The sequence below is a fragment of the Notolabrus celidotus genome, chromosome 14 (genome assembly GCF_009762535.1).
Source record: "Notolabrus celidotus isolate fNotCel1 chromosome 14, fNotCel1.pri, whole genome shotgun sequence".
Taxonomy (NCBI): domain Eukaryota; kingdom Metazoa; phylum Chordata; class Actinopteri; order Labriformes; family Labridae; genus Notolabrus; species Notolabrus celidotus.
Genome location: NC_048285.1, coordinates 22,302,527 through 22,322,408, shown reverse-complemented (window position 1 = coordinate 22,322,408; position 19,882 = coordinate 22,302,527). Strand labels below are relative to the sequence as shown.

Genomic DNA, 19,882 nt, shown 5'->3' with positions numbered 1-19,882 from the left:
GTCCTTATTTGGGCAAAACTCGTAATCCTAATATCTTCTGAACCGTCACGTTAGAAAAAAATTCACCCCCCGTACAGTGTGTGCCATTAGAGAGATTAGCTTCATAGGGCCAAGCCGTTTTTTGAACCAGGCTGTAAACATGTTTATTAATGCTGCAAAGATCGTCTTTTTCCCATTCATATCTATGTAGTTTCCGGTGTTTCTGCAGCCAGCCTCAAGCGGATTCTCGATGTACTGCAGTTTATAGCACTTCCGCATTGGCTTCATCGTTTGAGACCGGAGTTTGCCGCTTGGTGACAAGACAAGCGTACATGCAGGCCGCTGTCCATCAAATCTCAGTATAAAGCGCATTCATTGGGGGTAATACCACCAATTTGGCAACATGTATACAGATCTTTAAAAAAAAAAGAGCTGTAATGTAAAGAAAACCTGCCAAAGTATAATCAAATGATGATTGAAAATGTTCCAAAAATGACAAAGCATACCTTAAGAGTTTTGTAGTTACCAATGTTCATGACTCAAAGATGTTGAAGTCACCTCAGTGTTTAAATTGAGCCGAACATTGCAAGGTTTTTGGAGGAACAAAAACATGTTGTATGAGGCCTCATAAGCTGCAGCTCTCCAATTCTTCCAACTACTGGTCAACATGGATGCATGTCATTGATTTTTCTCAAATGCTGCTCCACACACTATCAGCCAAGCCCTGAAATGGCCATGTGCCACCCTATGATGAAATAGAATGCAATGAATCTGCTAATTCAACTTAAATATTCTGAAAAATGTAGGATGTTGATATAAATTCTATGTTAAGGACAAAAAACATTCAAGAAGAGGAATGCCATTAACCACTATACCCGATTAGTGACAGGAGATTAATAGGAGTATTACTTTTTTTAAAGTGAGTACTCATGGCTTTGACATCAAACCTTTTGAGGCAAGAAATCCTTTTTACTCCAGAGACAAGAGTCATAAATGAATGTAATCTTCAATTAAGCTCTTTTCCTGTTTGAGGTTGTTGGCTGCATTCATCTGTGCGCTGCAGTTAGATGTTCAATTCTGTTGCAGCTGAGAGATCCGACTCCTTTACTCAAACTTGCAATATTGTTGAGGCTAAAGTTACTGTTGAGTTAGTTAATCCACCTGCATTGATGAGCCACATGCAGCCATGTGTCCAAACTTGTCTTGAGCTACAAATTTATATTCTCTGTCTTTCTGCCACTTTCCGTTATGATTTCTGGGATTGGAAATGTGTGCACTGTTCATGTATGATTGTTCTTGCGAGATAAGGCCTTACCCCTTGCATTAAACCTCAGACATGCAGTTGTATATGTGAGAATATGAAGGTATTTCATCAGCTACGGTATCATGCACACAAATCCATTTAGATGATGGTCTCGCAGAGACACCTGGCTTCCTTGTACTTTCTGAACAAGGCAATCATTTAATTGTGTGGGATGAAGAAAAAAATGTATGCCACTTTCCTCTGTATTAATAGTTCAAAGTTTTCAATGATTAAGCATATGATGCTGAAAAAGATTCACACGACACTTGTGCTGTTTGCTTTGTTTATTAGAGGTATATTGTTGAACATTTTACAAGCTGTTGCTTAAATGTTTCCATTTGGAGAGAAAAATGCAACACTGAAAAACAGTTACTAAGCTCAGCAGAGAACACTTTAAGAGCCCCTGTTTGAAAGGCACTAAAGTCCCAGTTTTATTATCAGTTTTCCTTTTTTTTTCTTGACACATGCAGACACAACTAACACTTCAGTAGCTACATTACACAGAGCTTTCAATTGGCTTGTTAGTTGAGCTGTTGTACACCAAAATGTGTGCAATGATAAGGTGGGATGTTTAAGAAACACAGACTGTTAATTCCATACACTGAACCATTGTACAAATGTAAAGCTACCATAACTTACTTCATGTGGACGGCAGGCTCTCAGTTTGCTGTATGCTCCGTTGAGTGCAACTATCTTAAATATGTTCAAGATTAAATACAACATATTGCTGCTATTTAAATACATAATGTGTCTTTTAAGTTAGATTTGCTGTTCAGTGGAATTATGTATAATCACGAGACAACCATCACTTGGATTTTTTTCATGTCTGCAAAAGAAATGTACAAAAAAGTCTCTTTTTAAATAATAGTGATGATAGTACATTCAAATAATAACATAATAGATCCTCAGCATTATTGTTGTGGTTTTAAATAGCTAGTGATGTAAGGGTGCCTGTAAGCAACAGTATGTCATCATGATACTGTTTATAAAAACAGATGCACCCTGCTTGGTTCAAATACTGCAGAAACAACACTGATGCACAGCTTGGATGCTATGCCAGTGCCATCGTCATATTGCAAATGCTGTTGATCATCAGGAAGTCAATCAGAAAGTTGCAAAATTCTGCCCCAGAGGGGAAAATCGAAGTCCCTCGACTGTCTATTCCAAAGGTTTACCATTTAAGCTCCACGCCCTAACAGCTAAACATACTGCATGTGCACATGCCTGTCAGGCTATCAGGTGAGAGTGTGATGGGTGGAAAACACTGCAATATAGAACAGACACCTTGTATGTTAAAGCACTGAGAGAGCATGTAGCTTGTCTGTTGATGGTGTAAACAGCTGCATCGTCGGCATATGGGCAAACATTGAACATTAATTCTTGGCAGTTTACATATGTTGCCGTTTTGTCCAATCTTTTATGCTGCTGTGTGGCATGTCCTGACTCTCCCACTCTTCTTCTTCCTATGGTTGACCATTTTATCTTGCTCCTGACAATAATGATAAAGCTGCTATATGCCTCCCCATCTCTGCCTCCTCCCCACTCATTCTTCTTCAGCTGCTACATTTGCCTCGATCAGTCTGTGTCTTTTTGCAGTAAGCCGGTTACAGTCACTTCATCCCACCATCTGCTTCTCCATGCTCCTTTATTCCTCTTTCTCTGTTCCCTTGATGCTCCATCCTTGTCTTACTTTCTCTGAATGAATGCTTCAACCCACTACCGGCATCCGCAGCCCTCCACCACCATGTCCTGATAATTCTTCAGCACAACTCTGTCTTGAGGGTCCAAGTAAAGCAGGGCGATGGGGCTGAGGGAGGTGGGGACACAGCAGGCCCGAGGCACTGCTCCATTCACAGAGTTTACAAGGGTTTGAACTATGGCATGGCTGGAGGAGTTCATGTGGTGAGCTAGAGGGAAGCGACACTCTCCAAGGCAGAAGAAAGCGTCGTAGCCACTTGGTGCAATGATCCACTTGTGCCAGCCCACATCGTTGAAATCTACATATAGAGGGTGACGGCGGCATCTGTTACGAGAAATGCGTTTCAGTTTTGCAGCACGACCACCATTTCTTTTCACCCTTCCACGATCACTCCAACTGATTCCTCCTTTACCACCCCCCCAGCCTGGTCCTGTATACCCAATTTTTTTGTCCCTATGCAAAGTTCTGTCTCTATCGCGGCCCTTGCTCCTGCCCCTCTCTTTTTTCCCTTTTCTCCCTCTCATCCTTTGGCCACCAGTGGGGGTCCTTCTGCCATGTTTGACCAAGGGCTCCCCACGCCCATCATGACTGTAAGTCACCAAGAGTGGTCTTTCCTGGGCCCAGCTGTGCTCGTCCTCACCAACAGACCTGCATACTCTTAGATGTCCCTCTTTGTGTTTCTCCACATGCTCCTCCACATGCTCCCCACTTGCAGCAGAGGAGACGCTCTGATCAGAGAGCGCAGTCATGCTGTTCTCAGGATGGACCTCCAGGAGGAAGCCCAGGCTACCAGTCCCAGTAAGAGCCTTATTAAGGAGCTCTGTGTTCAAGCTAAAAGCCTCCCATAAACCACTTTTGAGGCTGCTACTGAGTAACCTTGTCTCCAGCAGGGTGGACTGAGGGTCCTCATGGTGCTCAGAGAGGTATACATTTAGTCTGTGGGCTCCAGGGCCCAGTGAGGCCCTTTCACTGCGGAGGATCCGAAGCTCAGCTGAGAGCAACTTCTCGTCTTGAGGGACGGAGGAAATATTGAAGGAAATGTGCACCTTTTTATGATCCTCTGCTTTGGAACTGTCAGCAAGGGGCTCTGGGAAAAATGGGAAAAAGACAAAGTGCATGAGTATTTAGTTTGGGTTTGGGTAAGAATGTTCTGAAGCTACTAATTTCTAAAAAAAAATCAAGTCAAACTATCCAACTAGTCCAAAGGGAGGAAAACACTCAGAAAACATTCAAATGTAGCATTATCTATTCAACAGTGCTAAACATGGGATCACAGAATCTGTGGGTTAACAATTTCAAACTGGTTTGCTTAAAAGAGGCCATATTTTGAATTCAAAATAAAAATTTCTTTAAAAAAAAAAAGTATTTATCTCAAATAATTTATTTAAAGGGAATCATTATAAACAGATACAAGTTGAAGACCACAAAACAGCCAAAGACATTCGCACAAATGGGTGGGTGGGGCACAGTGATGACCCATCAGCAAATATTTGCCCCAGGTCCCAACAATACATTAATCCGGCCATGCTTTGAACGGATGTGCAGAGTCCAAAACAAAACTCCCTTTGGTACCAGATTTTTAGCTTTGCTCTGACACTTTTTGAAAGAAGACTTTAGAAATGTAGGAACTCATCTTATCTAAGAGTGCATGGATGGATCTCGTTGAGTATTTAGATTGTTAAATGGTGAGTCAGGACAAACATCTGCTCCTGTCATAAATATGATCTTTATACTTCATCTGTGGCTGATAAAAAGAATTCAACAGAGTGCTTGAACAGCCTTCCTGTTGCAAAAGTTCAAAGGCTAAACTCAAAGAAGTACAGATCAACTATTTTAATTTGAATTCAACATCTAGTAAAGCACAGCTTGGGCTTACCATTATGGTGAAAGCTGCGTACAGTGTTGGCCTGCTGAATGTGCTGGCTGGGGAAGTTAAATGACGGGTCCTCCACTAAGTGGTACTGCTGCTGGTGGAAGCGGTAGAGATCCAGGAGGTATCGGGGGACTGGCACCCCAGGCCGGGGGTCGGGCTGCGACTGCAGGCCCAGTCGGCTCAGGAGAAGACTCTGGATGGTCTGAGCCAGACCGGGCTTCAAGAAAGAAGCAGCCGGTGGGGTCGGCGAGAAGGAAGGCATGGGGGACACCCTGCCATGGTTGATCTCGCTGGTGTCTCCACCCTGGCGACCAGATGAGGCTTGAGGTAGCAGCAGGACCATGAGGAGCAGGAGGTTAGCAGGGAACATGGTGGACCTGGAGGGAGGAGAAGTAAGAGTATGTGAGGACAGGTATAGTTGAGAAATAAAGAGACTACTATAGAGAATTAGTTGATGAAAATAGGGGATGTGATCCAATTATGGAGCAATAAAGTTATAAAGGCGGTCTGTGCAGGAGTCCTTTTGCATTAGGTGCTTGGGATTTATGTGTTTTACTCGGGACAATGTAACTCATATGACATAATGACACCATATAAAGTATTGGTTGAAAAATCTGCAAAAGAGATAGCTGCTCTGAGATGCTCCTGTACTCTGTATATCATGCTTATGTCCTCTGCTTCCTGGACACGCAAGTTTCTCATTAGTCTTCAGCCTTCATGTGGCATATGTTCAAGAAATTTACTGTCCACATATCCATATGAAGTTGTTTGCTCATTACTCCAGGCTGCAGAAACAGTGCCACTTTGTTTTTCTCGGTTAATTTATGGTGAGCTTCATATCCCCAAGGCCCATATATCTCCTTGGACACATAAACAGTAGTAAAGAGGGTCTATCTGTAATTGAATTGGATTTAATGCTGCTTGTTTATGCACAAAAGGGATCAAAGTGTTGTCTATGAAAGACAAATAGCATTCATCAAATGTGGTGGACTCCAGTGACATGTAATGAAGTTGTAAGGACCTGTCACAATGATGGATAACTTTTTTCTCCTCTCTTCCTTTTCAAACCACAGGAGAATATTTGTATTAAAAAAATCTTACTTTTCTCTTTATGTTTGAGTGAAGAAGACAGAAATCTTTGGAGTTTGAGCAAAATCAGCTTTATATGATCAGAATAAATCCCTGTAATACATTTAAAAAAAACATCAGTAACAAATGTACTTTGGGTTAAGACTGAAATAAGATGATCATGTCTTTCAGATTCTGGCAGTAAGGGCATATTTTACACATCTGAATGAACTGTGTTCATAAGCATTAGAGTTTGGCCATCTTTGCTCATTGACTCTGTACCCTCAGCAGGCAAGGAAGATGACTGAATGTGGTCATACCCTCTCTGTGAAAGGCTTGTCTTCCTCTGTTGAAATAAGAGTATAGGCAGATTTAAAGCTGAAAGTGAAGAGCTTTGAAAAATTTCAAATTTGAAGAAAAAAAGGCAGGAAACATGGACAGTGGACTGACTTGTCTTCTTTGAAGATGTTTACTGTGTATGCAATTTAAAATGTTTACAATGCGCGGCGAGGCACCGTAGCCATAATTGCATGTATTGATAATTGCAAGCCTTGTACTGCAGAGAAAAAAAACAAAGTGAGGATACACAAGAGATTGATTGCCTGGATTTCATAGTGCCTAAGGTGCAGAAATCAGATCCAATGGATTTAAATGGAATGATATAGAGTTTATGTGTGCACATGTCCTTCTCAGGGCTGCATAGTGGCGCAGAGGTGAACACTGTCGCCATGCAGAAACAAAGCTCCTGCCTCGAATGTCAAGCCTTACAGAAGCCTTTCTGCATGGAGTTTGCATGCACTCCCCATGCGTGCCAATACATCAGCTTCCCCAACTGTTCAAAGACATGCTCACTATAGGTGGACTGGTGACTTTAGATTGCCTGTGGGTGTGAGTGTGTCTCGAGATGTCAGCCCTGTGAATGACTAGTACCCTGCCAGGGTATAACCTGCTGGGATTGGCTCCAGCCCTCTAGGGCTCCTAATAGGATAAGCTGTTTAGACAATAGATAAGCATGCCATTTTGTTGGAAGTCCATTGCAGATCAAATAAAGAGTGAATTTTTGATAATGTCATTTTCTAATGTCAAACTTTTTTGCTATCAATGTTGGCTGTTCCAAACCTGAACAAGTCACCTTAAAAGCCTTCCTAGCATTACCAGAGAGAAGACTGATTGCACCTTTGCAGATGTGTTTTTGAGCTTTTCCCTCATCTAATGCTATGTTTCGAATTGGTCTATCAATGCTAGGCTTTTTGCAGTCTACAAGAGCTGCTGCATGATATTCATATAACTGAAGTGGGACTGTTTTCATTTACTATCACAGACTTCAACTCTTTGAAACTCTTCCAGCTGACTCAAGACAAGAGATCAGCTGATCTCCCCCCATGACTGTTCTTAGTGCGGGAACATTACCACCAACAGGGCTCACGTAATTATCACCCTGGACCTCTGTAGTGCAGGTGTTAATAACTGAGCTGGTAATTACACACCAGTAAGTTAACAGTTCTTTGACTTAAAGAGGTGGAGGGAAGAGCTAACCAGCTCAGAGCAAAGGAGGAAAACCTGGTGACTGATCAGAGAGGAGAAAATCTGATCTGCAAATCAACTTAAGTCATACACAGACGAGTGGAAAAGATGAACAATGTGCAGTTTGTCTTCAGCTGTATGCACCTGAAAAGTCAATCTCTCCCTCAAAGATAAACTCTTATATTGTTATCTCTTTTCTTGTCCAAGCTCTGCCATATCTCTCTCCTTTATCTCTTTATCTCATCTCTCTTAGGGACAGAGAATTGATTTTACCTTTTACAACAAGATAACAGAGGTGTTTATGGCCAAGCAAACACATAATGACGTTGTAATGGCTGCTAATCTCAGCAGAAAATAGGTTAAAAGGAGGTCACAGGTGTGAAGGTGTGCATGTTTTTATGCTTTCTTGCTTGTGTGTATGTGTGTTGGTGTGGTTTGAGGTTCAAAGGGCAGGCCTGGGAAAATGAGCCACCTCCAAGCGTGGGATTGTTCTAGCTATCCATTAAACTCTCAAGCTCCACCCAGAGCTGTTTCACCTGAGGCATGCAGCAGAGGACAATTACAGATTAGACACTCTGCTGGACAGCCTCTCCCATACACTGAAGAGGCTTGTAAAGCAGATTAAGGACAACAACACCTCTCTCCTGTACTTTCCTCACCTACAAAAATCACCTGGTGACTCTAAGGAGGTTCAAAGGTTTAAGGTGTATCACAGCTCGTTTGAGGAAGAGAAACACAGCGGAAAAAGTGGAGAAGAAGGTTTGCTAGAAGAGGCCTTGTCCTACATCACTTTGACATACTCATCTCCCTGTTGTGATTGGTTCTGTCCCAGAGATTCCTGGCCTAATCTAGTATTTTTATGTGCCATGTGTATCAGGGTACCACGCACCCTGATGTCGAATCCTCCCAGTTATCTGGAGACGCTGACATTTTCATGATTACACCCCACAGTTCCTGCTTTCACGTCTTAATGCCCCTTCCTTACTGTACTCTCTTGATTCTTTCTCTCCTTGTGGAACAAACTAATCAAATGTTCTGAGGAGCTGTGTGATGAATGGGTGAGAGATAAGGTTAAATGAAGGGTTGGGGGTCTGCTGAAGTGTGTTGTCTGCTTCGCCCTGTGCAGCTCAGACTTATTAGACATATTAGATGTGACCTGACCTCCTGAGCTGACAGTAGCATGACCCTGGCGCGAGGCAGACAAGTGTCGCCGCCGGCCTGCCTCGTGTCTTTCTGAACTCGTTGATTAAAACCTCTGACCTCTGACGTCTGCTTTTGTCGTGCTTCTCTCTCTCTCTTCCTCTCTTTTTATCTGTTTATTTCCAAACCTGCTCCCTTTCCCCTTCCTCCTTCCTCTCTGCATTCCTTGAACTTTGTCCTTTTGCTTTGTCTCCAATAATGTCATACAGTTGCTGCTTTTCTCTTGTCTCTCCTTTCTAGGGAAGTCATTTGTTCATTCTCCATTAAAGAGATGTGTTTCTTTGCTCTTCTGCATCACCTCCCCTTCTCCTTATCCCTCTCCCCTGCTTTTTTTTCCTAGGCCTGAAACGAACGGTGTTTTTGCGGAAGAGTGCAGCCGACTGTTGCCGGGCCACAGGGCTGGAGTGTCACCACAGCCGGCTGATTTATCCACCGCCGCTGTCTTCATGTTACCCCTGGTCCCTCAACTTTCCCTTCCTGTTGTTCTTCCCGTGTTTCTTTTCCCAAATTCCTCCTCTCATTCGCCCTGACCCCCCACCCCCAGCCCCCTTCAAACTCTTATTTTTCTGTGCTGCTGTTTTATGCTTGCAGAACATGATACATGCCACAGGGTTCATTTTCGCGCTCTGAGCCTTCTCAGATACTTAAAATATGTCATGTCAGAGAGCCTTGTGATCACAAATGTGATGATGTTGAGCTTACATATACACCTCCCAGGATACATCTGCTGTCACTGCTGCTTTTTTTTCCTGCCCATTCAAACATAGTTTAGAAGAATAACTGTGAAGTTATGTCTTCAATTGTTCCTGTACTTAAGTTGCCTTTAATGCACAACTTTGAGCTGTGGAGTTAATACGTAATAGGGCAGGATGAAAAGGGTCCAAAACAGTTGCTGTTGGAGTTGTGGTCGTGCTCACCGAGGCGTTACAGATGAAATCATTAAAACAATACTCCAGGTAGGCTGCTGTGTGGTTTTATTGCACTCTATTAGAGCAGCTCGCTAATTCATCCCAGCTGGGCCGATTAGCAGGCTAATGACCTGGACGTCAAACTGTATGTTACTGTTTCTGTTAAAAAGACACACACACACTCACACACACACACACACACACACACACACACACACACACACACACACACACACACACACACACACACACACACACACACACAGACACACACACACACACACACACACACACACACACACACACATTAATCACACACACTCATATACATGCTTAGAAGCACAGGGTTCAAACACATTCTAATTGCAAGGGGGGTGAGCACTAACACATACGCAGAAACACTCTTTGGAGTGTACAACCGTAGAGGTACTTGGATGTAAATATGTGAAAGAAGTTAGTTGGGTGAAGGTTTGCAAACACACACACACACACACACACACACACACACACACACACACACACACACACACACACACACACACACACACACATGCAAACATGCACAGCTAGGGTTTAAAGCCATGGTATTCTCTAGAGGAAGTGAGCACTAACAGGTATGCAGAAACACATTTTGAGATGTGGAGTGGAGGAACTGAGCTGCAAATAGTTTGGGCTGTGCAAGGAGTTGGGTATTGGTTTGAACTCACACATGCATCCGTACACATGCATCCGTACACATGCACACACACGCTGAGAACAGTACAAGGTCCAAACACTTGCTAATTACAGGGTGGAGTGAGTGCTAACAATAGGCCTACACAGAAATACAGGCTGACATGTATCACTCTGGATGAACTGGGTTGTAAATATGTAAAAGAAGTTGGATAAAGGTATGTTCAAACACACACATTTACACACATATACTGTATATGTATTTATGCACACACAGGTTTGGTTCAGCAGTCATTTATAAGTAGAGTAGAACCATTCTGCCCTTGTTTCAACATAATAACTTCAAGCCAGTATCACTTCTAAAACACTCACACACACACACACACACACACACACACACACACACACACACACACACACACACACACTCACACAGAAGTACACAAGCTGTGTTTTGGCTTTACCCTCCTTTCTCAGAGTTTCAGCCAAGCTTCAACAGGTTGACATATCTTAACAACTCTTTTCATTCATCCTCATGCTTCTTTTCTCTTTTTGTGTTTCAGCCAGTGATGCCCGGAGGTCTGAGTCTCACAAGTGCATTGTGGTTAACAGGAGGCCCCATTGAGGCACAACACAGCAAAGGCATCAGTGGAAATACTGACATATCTAACCCGTGACTGCTGAAAGCTCTGAGGCTGCTCTCATCGTGTGTCTGACAGCTTAACCGACGTGAAATACGGAACAAAAACACACCTCTGCTTTTCACATTAAAAGCTCCTGAGCGTTAACACTGAGACCCGATTCATTCTGAGCATGTTGCAGCAGCGTGGGATTACGTTATGCTCTTTGAACTCATAATGGCCACATTATTCTCGGACATGTTGCTCACTGGACAAGATTTTGATTGAGCAACAGTGTGTGCCAGCGCTGGATGCATGTGCATGGCTGTGTGTGTGTTTGTGTGTGTGTGCTGATCCCCTGAGTAACTAATGGTTTCAGCAGCACAGTTCCTGTGGCTTGCGGTTTGACAGACAGACAGATGTGTGTGTGAGTGTGTATGTATGTGTTAGAGGGATGTAGTACTCACGTCCAGGTGTAGTGGGATGTATGCAGAGTCCATGGTTTATCCTTGAGCTCCAGTGTTACGATCCCTCGGCTCTCGCTCCCGCTCCTTTGGACAGAATGGACAAAGTGGACTTTTTTTTACCTCTTTTTCTCTCCTGTCTTCTTTTTTCACCTCTCTCAAGGTAACCAGGGCCTGTCTCTTCTATGTCTCCTATGTAAACAGACTGTTACCTCCATGTTTCTCTCCCCCTCTCTGGGCCCTCGTTCAGCTTCTCATCCTGTTGTCAGTGTCAGATAAGCAAACTCTTAAAAACATACACCGGCTTCCCCTCTGCCTGCCCGCCTGCTTGACCTCTGCTAGTAGGCAACACCCTTTCCCTGCCGCCTGCACTTCCACTTCCCCGTTGTTTAAAACACACTTGTGTTGCTGTGTGTACAAGGAAGATGCAGGAGGAAAATGAGTTGTGTCTATCTTTCTGTCTGGACTGTATCACCAGCAACAACTCCCTCTTGTTCCCTAAACTGTCCTTACTATGTCTCTCTCCCTTCCTCTTCACTCTGTTCCTCCCTTTTGTATCTCCTCCCCTTTTCCTCTCTCTCTTCTCTCTCTCTCTCTCTCTCTCTTGCTCTCCCTCCTGCATGCACACACACTATTTTCCCCTTTTTTTCTATCTTATACTAAGTGCCCAGCTGGTAAACTCAGTTTAACTCTAATTGACTTTCCTGGCCACTAAGATCCTCCCAAATAGTGATGTCACTAAGACGGCCCTGTTAGCTCTCTCTCTCTCTCTCTCTCTCTCTCTCTCTCTCTCTCTCTCTCTCTCTGTCTCTCTCTCCCTCACACACACCCACATACTCATACAATCACACACAAGCACACACCAACAGATACATAAAAGCAGATAACATATATACGTACACACGCAGATATTTTCACACTTACAATCAGACAAAAATTAACAACACTCAAACAGACAAAAGGACACAGAATCACACACTAACTTGCACACACACCCACACAAGTATGCAACCTGTTCCAGATAACCCTGAGGTCAGCACACAGAAGCAGCAGACTGATTATTTTCCACATTTCCTCCTCTGACAAACTCACCTGCTGCTCATCGTTGGCAACATTTCACGTTTGGGCCTACATGCTCTCAGCCACTCGCTCGTCATTATAAATACGAGGCCCCATGACAGAGAATGAGAGCAAACAGATTCAGTTTCAAGACAAAGGTATGAATGGATGACTCATAACAGCTGCTGTGAAGTCACCCCAGTTGAGTTTTGTGATTGGATGGGAATAAATGTCTAGGTGGAAAAAAAAAAAGGAAAAAGCTGTACTTCTCCACTACGGGTTGAAGCAAGGTGCATCCGTCCTTCCAGAGACGATCGGGTGGCGGAGGTGAATTTGTATTCATGGGGTGGGCCTATGAGAAAACGTCTCTTTAGGATGCACTGTCTCACATATTAGATCTCATCTGGAGAATCACTTGCCCACGTCCCCACTGCTCCTCCCTCTCTGTCCCCTCCACCTGCTCTTCCCGTCCACTCTGGTATACACAAGAACACAAACACACACACACACTCACACACTCACACAAAAAGCCATCCACAGACCTCATTCATCCCCAGGCTGAGTAATTGTCCCAACTCAGAACAACATCATGCACAAACACACCCACACACACACACACACACACGCACACACACACTCAACATTATCAGAAACAGGATGTCTTGAATTAAAATAATTTTCTGTGAAATATTCATTAAAATGTGAGAAAACTCTTTAATTGTCTGATTATACACTTTCACATTTCTTTGTAAGCTTGATCAAAATTGAACTAAAAGAACCTGTTCCACACTGGATATCACAACCACATCAATAACTCCTGTTAAAGAGCTGCAGTTTGTAGCCTGAGCATCACCGTAAGCTGAGGTTACATCCCTCATGTCAGAAAACTTCCAAGGCAAGTCATCCTTCCTTGAGGATACGATACAATACGATACACTTTACGATACGATATCATTGTCCCCTTGGACTCAAGTTTGTATATGCAGAAATTGAGTCCAAGTCATATTTCCCAAATAAAGTGTATCGTATCGTATCGTATCGTATCGTATCGTATCGTATCGTATCGTAACCTATCGTATGGTAATGTATCTTATGGTATGGTATGGTATGGTATGGTATGGTATGGTATGGTATGGTGGTATCACATCGTATTATAATGTATCGTTATGTATCGTATCATATCATATCGTAGCGTATGGTTTTGTATTGCAGAGGAAGGCTTTGACCTCCTGCAGCTCTAGCTGACCCTGACCTTTGACTTTCTCTTATCAAAGGTTGGAATGAAAGCACAGTTTTGCTGTTGTTTTGCTGTAAACATAGATTAATCTGATGAGGGAGGGCGGTCTGTTTTATTCCTAATTCAGGCCACAACTCTAACTTTAGGGCATCATATAATTTAGGGAGTATTTCTGCTATCTTGGGAAATTGGCATGGCTACCTCCCCTGCAAAGAGTTGTATCTAAGTCTTTTGTAGACTAACCCTAACCCTTATTAGAGGGTTATGTGAGAAGATCTGCACTACTATTATGTCTGCATGGAGCAGTATGCTTAGCACAGAAAGGAAAAACAGGACGAAACAGCAAGAAAGCCACCGGCCAAAAAAAAGTTCTCTCTTATGCCACAATTTCTTTAGTATCGTCAATTTTATATAACATGAACAACAATAGTTAATGTAATAATTACTTAGCTCTGTTTTTGAATATTTTTCAGCAGTATCCTGAGCATAAAGTTTGTTTCCCAAAAGTTGCAAGTGTGCTAGAAGTTTGAAATCCACCAGTAAAACCCAGTGGTAATGTTACATTTATTGTAAAAGCTGCTCTTAAAGGCTGATTCTTTTACAATCATTCACTACTGAATGATTTACATTAGAAACTGTGTGTCCTAATCATTCCCTGTTTTATCAGTTCTCTTTCGCTACATATATTTTATACAAATATATGGCTGTATGGGTAATCCATTACAGAGACTGTAAAGACATGTTCTTTCTTGTTTACATTAAGCGCAGGAGCTACATGAGTTTTTTCTGTTTGATGCATTTGAGGAAACTCTGCCAAACTCAGGGTCAAATTCATGCACAACTTAAAGAACTTTCTCAGAGGATCAAAACCCAGAAGACAAACTGTCAGCCAACTCCTAATCCTTAAACGCACCATCAGAAAAAGTTTCACACCATTATGGTCTCTGTACCAAATAAAACAATGAACAGCGCTTGTATGCTTACTGTGATGGATTGCATAACTCAAGAGATTTTAATTACTTCAATGTGTTTTCATACTGCCTGTGCTGAAATCAAGAGCGGCCAGGAAGGTTTTCAATGTTGTCCAGAAAATATAGTCAGAATCGTAAAATATCCTGTTAAAGATGATAATGCAAATGCTAACTAATACGTTTTCCCAGTCAGCCCAGGTAATGCAACACAACATTATACATTTTAAACTGAGGTTTCCAAAGACATAAAATATGTCAGGGTTAGTTAAGAAGGAAAATGAATACACAATCCAGACAACATACAGAAATCTTCACTGGATGGAAAGGGGCATTCTTTAAGTCTTGAGACTTATGACTTGAAACTTTTCTTCACTATTATGTACTACAAATATGATACAGACAGTATAGTACAAGATATATATGTGTATGTTGTTTATGAGGGCAGTAGCCTATAAGAGGATTTTTGCGACCCTAAAGCTATTCATAAAGAAACTAGTATAATATGCATTGTTCACAGGCATGAGCCTATGAAGAACATGTGTATGACCATTGGTTCTTTAAGACTGTCAGAGGCTCAGACTAGAGCTGCAGCTGGGGCTTCTGCAAGTCCTTTCTCCAAATGAGCAGCAATTCCAGCCTCCAGGTTTCCCATCCTCTGGAAAAGCCGTCGACTGCCTGTCCTGCTTACTTCCGACGGGGGTGGAGAGAAACTTTTAAAGTAATACCTCACCGCCCTCTTAACAAGCCATCCATCCATCCGTCCTATATCCCAGAGTTCCCACCTCCGTACGGCTCCGTCCCTCCTCGGACTCAGTGGACAAGGCCTCGTCAGGAGAGGAGGAGGAGAAGGGGGAGGAGGGGGGAGGAGGAAAAGGAAGAGGAGGGTGTCTGGACATATTCCCTTCTTAACCATAATTTTCTTTTTTGGTCCTTTTTCAGAAAATGGTCTCTTATAATTACTTATTCATCAACATGTCAAACAGGATAGTTAGACTGGATAGTGATGCACATTATCTGGTCCCATTCTCCATCGGAAATGTATTTTAAGTGTCACAATAATGGCCTAGATTCTGTGACTCTGTCACATTCACAGGTATACATATGCACAAGTGCATTTAAAGTAAATCCATTTAAGGTGTGAAACCTGTTTGAAACCCTGCAGTGACACCTGTTGAAATGACTGACAACAGGTAAGATATAAAAAGGTTTTTTACCATTGAAGCATGCCTACATGATCTGAGACAGATAACAGATACTAATATTTCTAATTTGCTACCAACACTTGATCTCTTTTAATGAACAAACATGAGCATGTATTTCTATCACTTCTTATGGTCATACAGAAGTTTTAAGTCAGTGACTTATAGCTTCACTATTCAATATTTCACCGTCAACTATGAGTTAGATTACTGTGCATAATGTGAAATATTATTATATTGTACTTGTGATGAAGGATATGGAGAATTAGCAGCATTATATATGTTAGCATGTTAATGAATTTTATTTACACTCTTTACTTTTATTGTACTCAAATTTAACTAACCAAACACTTTTTATTAACGGGTGAGGCAAATGAATGTGAAAAATAGAAATATGTTGTCTCAGTAGCTAACAGGTCAAACTTATTCAGTTACTTTTGTTAAGTGTTTTGAGGACTGTGTTTAATATAGTGCTTTAGTCTTCTGACCACTCAGAGCGCTTTTGCAGTACAAGTCACATTCACCCACTCACACCACATTGCTATGTTATGCACTCGTCAGTATTAACTAATCCCATTCACACTGATGGCACAGCTACCAGGGGCAGATCAGGGTCAAGTGTCTTGCCCAAGCACACTTTAACATGTGGACATTCAAACCCCCGATCTTCAAATTTAGAGGCGACTGACTGTACCATTGAGCCACAGTCCCACCACAGTGATGATGAGTGATGGAAAATCTCCTTCTTTTGGACAAGATTAAGAAATTGATGAAATCAGTTTTAACACATCTGATTATGATCTGAACCAGTAAGTGTCATGTTGCAGAAAAAGAGAAAAATGGCTGGACATTAAGTGTTGTCACTGTTATGTAAAAGAAACTAAAGAAAAAGAAGAAGTGTTGTGGAAAACTTTATGTACTTTATGTGAAGTGTTGTTTTGGAACTTATGGAAACAAAGGGGCCTAATGACTCGGTCTGACTCGGTCGTCTATATACCTTTTCCAAAATCAAATTTTCCTGAGAAGAGCACGTCATGGAACAGAGTGAGTCATGCAAGAAAAGCTTTACAGCCCAAAATAGGCAAGATTTATGTTCAGACACTTAACCTGATTGATGCCTGAAAGCCTGAAAGATAAACATGAGGAACTGGAGAGTTATTTCTGCCACTACCTTACATTTTCCTTTAGTGTGTTTGTAATGAAGTTACATTGTATCACTTATTCCTATGCCCTTTGTATGTAACCACTAAAAATATATATACTTCACAGAAAAATTTAATTGTATGTCAGATACATATTTTTTCATCATATTTGGAATTTTTGTGTAATTTATATTTGTCAATTTACAAGTATACTAAACTTGATGTGATTGAGCTTTCAAGAGCTCACATGAATAAGCCAATGAGAAGACTGGAAACAACTGAAAGCTTTAAATGGTTTAGATTTTCAGCTCAATTTTGCATTTAGATGATTAACAAATCTTAATTTCTTATTTTCGTATAGAGCTTATGCATCCAAAGCAAAACATGTGTAAAGTGACATTGTATTAAGAGAGAGAAAGTGTGTTAATGTGGTGGAAGGCAGTTGCTTTTGTTTCTAATAGTAATGAAGATTGATTAGCATTGGAATTAGTTGAAAGTCCAGTTACAATAAAGGGTATCTTGTGCATGTGGGAATAAGAATCGCAGCTAAAACTTCATACTAAGCTCTACAATGACCAACAATTCAATTTTATTTATGTCACAACTGGCTTTGTGCAACCAACCAACCAATCAACCAATTAACCAACCAACCAGCCAACCAACCAACAAACCAACCAACCAACCAGGCAACCAACCAACCAACCAACCAACCAACCAACTAGGCAACCAACCAGAAAACCAATCAACCAGGCAACCAACCAACCAACCAACCAACCAGAAAACCAATTATCCAAAAAACCAACCAATGAACCACCAACTAAACCAACCAACCATCCCACAAACCAATTAACAAAGAAACCAACCAACCAACCAACCACCAATTACACCAACCAACCAACCAACCAACCAACCAACCAACCAACCAACCACCAATTACACCAACCAACCAACCAACCAACCAACCAACCAACCAACCAACCAACCAACCAACCACCAATTACACCAACCAACAAATCAACAAACCAACCAATACAGCCTGCTTCCAGCTATAATTTCATACTAAGCGTTAAAATGAATCACAGTCCCATTGTATTCATATCACAACTGTAGGACTTGGCTGTTTGTGCAACCAACCAACCAACAAACCAAACAAACAAACCAACAAACAAACTAACCAACCAACAAACAAACCAAACAAACAAGTAAACCAACCAACCAACCAACCAACCAACCAACCAATCAACAAACAAACAAACAAACAAACAAACAAACAAACAAACAAACAAACCAACCAACCAACCAACCAACCAACTTATCAACCAACAATACAAACAAACAAACAAACTGAAGAGTTAATATTTTATGTATCACCTTTGACAAAGCAATGTCAGTCATTATTTAGGATTTAGGGGTGGCAACTGGGGTGGCCTGTCAGGGCCCCATGCCATCCCTGGCCACCCCTTGAGACAAGCCCCTGCTGATGATAAATACAGCTATACAAACAGATACTGTATCTGCTAAGCTTTGACTGCATAAATAAAACGGACAGAAACATGTTGAGAAAGTGTATAGATCGCTCGTTAGATTCATCCAGTAAATAATAAGACACTTTACTTGTCTGGGGACATTAAGTGGGCTTTAGGAGGGAATGACACTGCAAAAAACAAAAAAAGAGGAAGAAGTAAAAGAAGCTGATGATTTGTGAGTGTTGCATGCTGGGAAGGACAATTGGATGTCAGAACACAGGAGTGCAGATGGTGTGGGAAATGAAGACATGTTTGCAGTTGATGTTTACCCGAATGAATAAGAAATGTAGACACACACAGAACAACATGCACAGACTGAATATACACAGACACACTCACACCAACAGGGTCTGATGTTGTTCATTCACCAGCAAGGAATTTCAGCGAGAGTTTTTGCAGCGATAAGACTTCATTCTTCCATCCTGAGGTCACTGTTTCTCAAGAAAGAGAGACCTGTGTGTGTGCGTGTGTGTGTGTGTGTGTGTGTGTGTTTTGTGTGTTTTTGTAATCAGGAATTTTTTATGCCATCACTTCATGCTCCCTCTGCCTCCTGAGTCACATCCCTTTCACCTCCTACCTTCTAGCCAGAAGAACAACAGGGACCAAATCAAACTCTTCACAGGTACATTTTGAACTCATACTTGAAATACACCATAGAAAAAAACATTATTTAGTCAATTTGTCAAATATTCATATCGACAGCAATCAGAGACTTGACATTTTGACCGCGTTTGGATAGAGAAAACAATCTGTCATGGCAGAAGAAGCAAAAACAGCACGTCAGCCTGAAACTTATTGCGAGCTGCGAGGAGTATGAACACTTCATATTTAAATCTCCTGTGAGGAGTTTATAACTGGTTATGAAACAAAATGAAATTGATACTGATGCCTTTATGACATTCAAATGAGACCATCAGCATGAAGAATGAGTTTTACATTTAAATTGCTCAAGCCTTTGACCTCTGCCACCGGGTTGGTGTCAGATGAAGACACAGCCTTCCTTTGCATTGCATGCTGAATTAAATGGTTGCCTTAAAAAGACTGCAGATGGGGGGCGCTGGTGGCCTAGCGGTCTAAGCGCCCCACATATAGAGGCTACAGTCCTCGTCGCAGGGGTCGCCGGTTCGATTCCCGGCCGGTCGACCATTTCCTGCATGTCTTCCCCCGCTCTCTACTCCCCACATTTCCTGTCTCTCTCCACCTGTCCTATAAAATAAAGGCAAAAAGGCCAAAAATATAACTTTAAAAAAAAAAAAAAAAAAGACTGCAGATGGACATTTATTGTCAGAAAACACTACCTACACATTTACGGGACAAAATCATCAAAAAGATGAGGGGTACCACTTTGTCAACAGGGGGTGCCAAAGCCATCACAAAATGTACCTCCCTTACTGGAGCTTTAAAGTTTTTGTGATCAAATCAAATCAACCTTTATTGT

At 41.8% G+C, this 19,882-nt stretch overlaps 1 protein-coding gene across 2 annotated transcripts; it reads right to left on the bottom strand.

The window, feature by feature from the left end:
• Window positions 1-1,551: 1,551 nt before the first annotated feature.
• On the bottom strand, window positions 1,552-12,571 carry bmp16 (bone morphogenetic protein 16). 2 transcript variants are annotated; one of them, XM_034700366.1, is made up of 4 exons: window positions 12,403-12,571; window positions 11,314-11,397; window positions 4,858-5,231; window positions 1,552-4,068 (listed from the first exon to the last, which is right to left on the bottom strand). In XM_034700366.1, the coding sequence occupies exons 1-4, from the start codon at window positions 12,465-12,467 to the stop codon at window positions 2,999-3,001; spliced, it is 1,593 nt and encodes a 530-aa protein (XP_034556257.1). In that variant the 5' UTR covers window positions 12,468-12,571; the 3' UTR covers window positions 1,552-2,998. The 2 variants fall into 2 exon arrangements, with proteins under 2 accessions (XP_034556257.1, XP_034556258.1); XM_034700367.1 differs by lacking the exon at window positions 12,403-12,571 and adding an exon at window positions 11,523-11,831.
• Window positions 12,572-19,882: the final 7,311 nt, after the last annotated feature.

Excerpts from the sequence above, each read along its gene's own strand:
- bmp16 (XM_034700366.1), bottom strand. The coding sequence starts at position 12,467 with ATGACGAGCGAGTGGCTGAGAGCATGTAGGCCCAAACGTGAAATGTTG. Across the intron at positions 5,232-11,313 it reads ACATCCCACTACACCTGGAC|GTCCACCATGTTCCCTGCTA; the intron begins GTGAGTACTACA and ends TCCTCCCTCCAG. Across the intron at positions 4,069-4,857 it reads ACGCAGCTTTCACCATAATG|AGCCCCTTGCTGACAGTTCC; the intron begins GTAAGCCCAAGC and ends CATTTTTCCCAG.